Consider the following 6,101-nt stretch of genomic DNA (forward strand, 5'->3'; position numbering starts at 1 on the left):
TGTAGGGAAGGCTGTTTCTTGGTTTCTAAGATCGCACAGTCACCTTGAGAGGAACAGTGGCTCTTGTGCACAGGGACAGCACACTGCTCATTCTTAACGTCCTTATTTTGTTGGCAGTAAGTGACCACTGCTGGACTGCTCACCCTCAGGCAAGGTGGGCAGTGCTGCTGGGCCACCAAAGTCATGACTGCACGTGGCACATTACTGTGTGGCACCAGGAACATCCCTGATGTTGCCGGAGAGCAGTCCAAGGTCCAACAGTCTCTTAAGTGAGGTGTGGTAAGCAGTGGGGCGGGTATCTTGAGAGGGTGTGTTCATTGCTGCCTTGGAACTGCACAGTGGATTAAGCTTTACAGTGACACGTGAAATACACTGCTGTCAGGAAGTACACCCTTTACTTCTGTTCTGAAGGGTCATCAGCTGAAAGTTCCATATTCCTGCGGTATCTCAGCATTCCTCTTAAACAGCTTTTTACCCAAGAAAATGGAAAAATAGTGGTAAGAAAGAATATTGTGACCTGAAGCATTCCAGAAGGAAGTACTGCAAATCATCTTCCTAGAGGGGTATAAAAGATGCAATAAGAAGGATTTAAGGAAGCAGCTTTTTGTCAGGGACCTTTGAATGTCCAGTGATATTTACCAGCATCATTTTCTGATTAGCTTCTTTAGAGAAAAAAAATGAAACAAAACCAACTTTTGATTAATGTTGTTTTTCTTAGCCACAAGGAACAAGATATAATGGCCAAGTGCCAGGATTCTGTTTTGACCTCAGCTGAAAATATCTTTCTAAAAGTCCCTTGGATCCAGAGAATGATAAAAATAATCTTTGTCCTGAAGCTGGAGAGAGAGAGTGGATGTGAATGAAAATCCTTTCTGAGCAAAAAAGGAAGCGCTGTTTTGATGTCTGTGTCAGTAGTTTCTGCAGAGTGTTCTCAGGTGGTTTTCCCTCTCATTTTCACACGTGGCTGTTACCCCCACAGAACCTGAAGCGCGTGGCTGAGGTGTGGATGGACGAATACGCAGAGTACATATACCAGCGCAGACCAGAGTACCGGCATCTTTCTGCAGGGGACGTCGCGGCTCAGAAGGAACTTCGCAACAACCTCAACTGCAAAAGCTTCAAGTGGTTCATGAACGAGGTCGCGTGGGACTTGCCAAAGTTTTACCCACCGGTGGAGCCTCCAGCAGCTGCTTGGGGAGAGGCAAGTTTGTGCTCTGATATCTGCCATGGGCAAACAGTGCAGATTAGTGTTTCAAAGTTGCTTTACCCATGTGCTCCAGTACTGGTTTGCTGTGAGTGAGGTGGCAGGAGGTGGCCTGATGCATTTCAAAGACCAGAACTCCCCTACCATTGTACTGGTCTGATCAAAGGAGGCAGCAAGGCAGCCGTTCCTGTTAGTGCACAGCAACAAAGAGAACAGACACTTGGCTTGTTCTGCATGTTGCGTGTTTAGTAGAAAGCAGAACAGAAGGCCGACAGGGAGGACTAGGGATAGGAGACAGCTGAGCAACAGGAGAAATCTTGTCTTTCCAGAGGGCTACACAACTGTGGTGAGCTGCTCTGCTCCTCGGCTTTCCTATCTGAAAGCCAGGAAAACCACCCCGGTTTTTGAGAGTCAACTGAGTTCTGGGAAAAGAATTGGCCCAGGCGATAAGTTGTAGATTGTCACACACCATACAGTGGGCTCTGCAGCCCTATAGCTAGCAAGTTTTGCTGTGTCTTGGAAGTTATTGTGCAGCTGGTCCCGTTTTGAGTTCCTGTGTTTTTTTCTAGCTGTGATCAACAGCTCAGATACGCAGTGAAATGAGGAATCTTAAAACTGTCTTCAAACAAATGCTGCCACTATTTGAGGCAGTTTAAGCCTTCTTTCCTGTCACTCGATAAGAGTAGGAGATTCAGTGACTAATACACTGTTTCAGATACGCAATGTAGGAACTGGACTGTGTGTGGATACCAAACATGGAGCCCTGGGATCCCCTCTGAGGCTGGAAAACTGCGTGAAGGACAGAGGAGAGGCAGCATGGAACAATGTGCAGGTGAGTCCCTCAAATCATCAGCCTCTAAATAAATATGGGGAGGAAGAAGTTACAAGAATGAGCATTTGAGAAGGAAGGCCACGGCAGAACTCCGTCAGGTGAGCAGAGGGTGCTGTGCACCCCGAGACTCATGTGCTGATGATGCCTGATGGGCTTGTAGCAGGATGTGGCTTGTGCTTGTGGCATGATCTAGAGCCTGGCAGACTTTGTGCAGAGCTTTTACCTCTGCTTTAAAGTTCTCAGAGCAAACGAAAGCAAGCACAAGAAAACAATATGCCAAAATAATAAACCAGTAACAAGGCAGCTGTAATATGTAACAAAGTGAATATTAACTTCAAAGGTTGTGCTGAAAGAAGTGATAGGGGAGCATCATGCATATTAATGAACCTGCAGGAGCATTCAATAACCGCTTACTATCATCCTTCTGACAGGAGGCAAATGCATTATAAACAGCAACCATTGCTGGAGAGATGAAACCGGCCAGGCTATAGATTCACCCTCTCAACGTATAAGGTGCCAGAAACGACAGCTTTATTGTAACAGAAGGGAGGGAAATATTAGTTTGTCTAAACTGTAGCAGCAGAGCTGAGAAAAGATCAAGAAAACAATGCCGCTATTACAGAGCCATGCATAACTCTTCACAGAAATGGCTTCCGTAGCAGGAGACAGAGGGTTGTTGCATATCAATTTTGATGCATGAAAACTAGAACAAAACCAATTTACTCAGGCACAGTCCAAAACTAAGCTTCTGCTGTGTCAGGAGGATCTTGAACAATTAGTGTTGGCTCCTGTTTAGGAGGAGGACGTGTTTTGAACGTCTGCATAGCATTGAGCTTAAATGATTGTGGTAATTTCTCTCCCAGGAGAGGTTTAAAAGAGAGACAGGAACAAAGCAGCTTCTTAGTGCAAAAGTTTTTTGGCCACACTGCTTCAAATAGTAGCACCCTACTCATTGCTGGTCTTTCTTACCATTCTTCCACCTGGCTCCAAAAGAAGCCCCCACAACAGCCCTTCCCCTTGAGATCTGAGAGGGAGGTGTGCTGGCTCGTAGCCCTGCAGGACTGTGTTGGTTAGTGCTAGACGCCTGCACCTTTGCCAAAGATGCTGTCCTTGTCAAAGCAGAAAGCAAAAGCTTGATGGCAGTGCCTGCCTTTAAACAGGTTTATCTGTTGTGGGATTCGGTCTTGTGTTGATTAAAACATGTCATGATCATCAGACTGAAGATGCAGCTTGACTGCACTACTGTCTCTAGCCATGGCCAAAAGAAGCAAGTGCCACAGAAGCAGGACAAGGATCAGAGCATGCATGTGATGGTACTTCCACCTCCTCTTTGCCCATGGTCCAGCCCTGTGGCTCGGAGATTTCCAGGCCACATGTGCTGGCATCTGGCAGCTTTTATCAAGGCCCCAGCATTGCCAGGTGTAGGTAGTGCCTAGCTACCAGAGCTGAAACTGTCTCTCTCATTTTCTGTAGTACCCTTCTCATTTCACCTGAGAGTGCTGAGAGTTCACTGCGGTAGAAGAGAGCGCCAGGAAGCCTTGTCCTAGTGTTTGCCCTTCCAGCACTCTGTGGAGTGGGGTGGGGAGCTGTGGGCTCCTGGCCACTTGTCCCAGAGGGTGTGGGGCAGACTCTTCTCAAGGTGACTGCAGGCTGCCTGTGCAGACTCAAGTGCTAGATGCAGGTGTTCACTGCCAGTGTTAACTCAGAGCTCCTGTAGCTCTCTGCCTGTTTTGTGAGCTGTGCAGTGCTGTAATTGGTCAGCTGCTCACTTAATCCTTGATGTATGTCTGCATTGCAGAGACATTCACAGCTGCTATTAGTACCCGAGCTAACCAGCATGGCTCTTCTGCAGCAGCACAGTCTCATTTGATGTGCTGTGTGACGGTTTGCGGGGTGGCTGTTACAGACTCCCCTGGTCAGCAGTCCCTGTCCCCAGAGGTGGAAGTCATTGTTCTGTCTTTCTGCTGGTGAAAGCTTTGTGCCCAGTACCAGCCCTGTTGAGGGTCCTGTTTCTCCTGGCAGGTATTCACTTTCAGCTGGAGAGAAGACATCCGTCCTGGGGACCCTCAGCATACCAAGAAGTTTTGTTTTGATGCCATTTCCCACAGCAGCCCTGTGACCCTCTATGACTGCCATGGAATGAAGGGGAACCAGCTGTGGAGATACCGAAAAGTGAGTCTGTGTGTATGTGCACATGTGCTTCTGTACATGTGTGCTCAGTTAAGGTGCCTGATTGCCTGTAGGCACTTAAGTGTCCTTCAAATGTCTCATGTTTCATTCCCCTGTTCACTTGTTTTATTCCTCGTAGCTGTGATAAGAGAACCTGCAGACAATCTCTTGTCCTTGTGCCATTAATTACAGTTGATTAGAAAGACGTGACTCCCTTCTTCCACTGGTCAGAAATGGTGAGGGCTTGCTTCTTCAGGGCTAGCCAAGCAGAGGACACTCTCCTTGCAGTCCTGTCCAGGGCTGGTGCTGAGATGATGCAACACCCTTGCTAAACCGGTTTATAGAGAGGTTTGTTGCCTTTATTGGTTTGTTCCAGTACTGAAAGATAAGCCAGAAGTAGATAAGGATTTATTCACCCTCCTACTAAGCAACGCTTTTGTGGGCAACAGGTAAGTAAATTCTTGACTAAAAGTCCTGCCCTACAGCTGGAAACCTGCATGCACTGTGCTGTGAGTGACTGGACTTGACCCTGTGGAACCTGGCTCAGAGATCGATTTAGAGCTTCCCAGGGCACATGCAAGGACTGGGGTGGGAATGGACCTGCCAACCTGCTACGTGTGGAACAACTTCCTCAGATACATCCAAGTGACAAAACAGCTTGCCTTGGTGTTTAAGATTTCCTTCTGCTGGTTTCAAAACAGCTTTACTCCTCTGCTTAATAACTTCAAATGTCATATTTTTCTTCTCCAGGACAAGACCCTCTACCACCCAGTAAGCAGCAGCTGTATGGACTGCAGTGAGAGCGACCGAAAAATCTTTATGAATAGCTGCAATCCTTCATCTCCAACACAGCAGTGGATATTTGAACATACAAACTCAACCGTCTTGGAAAAATTTAATAGAAATCTTGATCTTTAAAAGACTGATAAAAAAATATATATTTTACAATTATAGTTTCTACTGGGGAGGGTTAAAAAAATTTTTTTAAGAATACTTTTTTTTAAACAGTAATGAAGGTAAAAGGGAGAATCTCAGGAGAAGGCTAACTAGCAGGCCAGTCTTTATTGTGAAGATGCTGCATCCTTCTCTTCTGGGGATGGTGGAATTTTAAAGGCTTTGCCAGAGCCACTTCTGTGCTGAGACTGGAACAGAAACTCTGTTTTTAGAGGAGTCTGAATGTGATTCAAACTGCTTTTCTTTTTTTCTTGTGGGTTTTTTTTACTGTTTTATTTCCCACCTGGGTCTGATGTTAAATGATTTTGTTATCCAGGACTCTCCAGGACTTTCTGTAGCTGCTATACCACCCGCTGAAGCGTTCCCACATAGGTGCTTTATCTTCCAAAGTCCATATAAGTATAATCTTGAACACAAGATTTAATCCTCTGATTAAAAAAAAGGCCATCAAAATGTAAAATGAAATTAATTTTTTTTTTTGCCCTAAACCAAAATATATTTCAAACAGGTTGAGTATTATTGCTTTCCAAATCATAGCTCTGATAAAGGAATGAGCTGTAGTGGAAGTGCAGCCAAGTGTTGGGAATATCACTGTAGTTATTAGCGATGAGGAATCTGGGTTTCTGGTCCATTTGCTTCGCAGTCAGTTTGTCACTTGCTGTTGAATCTTCAAGGTGAAAGATTAGCAGAAAGTTTTTCAGTGAGCACAGTTCTTACAGGTGAAGATTTTGCTAAGAGCCTTTGGATATCAGGTTCCAAATTTGCCTGTTATTCAGAATCTTTTTAACACAGACACCTCTAGGGTTTCTCAGAGTTAAATCTACTACATGAAGGCAACTCCCATTTTTCCTTTAGTGGTGAGACAGCTAACTTAATTCACAGTTGGTGCGAGCAGATTAATGCAAGATAATTAAGTTGGGCTGAGGGTAGCCATTGGTCTGT

General features: G+C 45.5%; 1 protein-coding gene across 1 annotated transcript in view; it reads left to right on the forward strand.

Moving 5' to 3' along the window:
* The window catches only part of LOC104490882 (polypeptide N-acetylgalactosaminyltransferase 10), a gene marked incomplete at its 5' end in the record, with an annotated part of 41,569 nt that extends 36,222 nt beyond the window's left edge, over window positions 1-5,347 (forward strand). Inside the window, 4 exons of the mRNA XM_010133233.1 lie at window positions 980-1,201; window positions 1,920-2,036; window positions 4,059-4,208; window positions 4,956-5,347. Coding sequence (XP_010131535.1) covers window positions 980-1,201; window positions 1,920-2,036; window positions 4,059-4,208; window positions 4,956-5,123 — 657 coding nt within the window. The remainder of the gene's footprint in view (window positions 1-979; window positions 1,202-1,919; window positions 2,037-4,058; window positions 4,209-4,955) is intronic.
* Window positions 5,348-6,101: the final 754 nt, after the last annotated feature.

This window comes from Buceros rhinoceros, unplaced genomic scaffold (assembly GCF_000710305.1).
Source record: "Buceros rhinoceros silvestris isolate BGI_N320 unplaced genomic scaffold, ASM71030v1 scaffold5703, whole genome shotgun sequence".
Lineage (NCBI taxonomy): Eukaryota > Metazoa > Chordata > Aves > Bucerotiformes > Bucerotidae > Buceros > Buceros rhinoceros.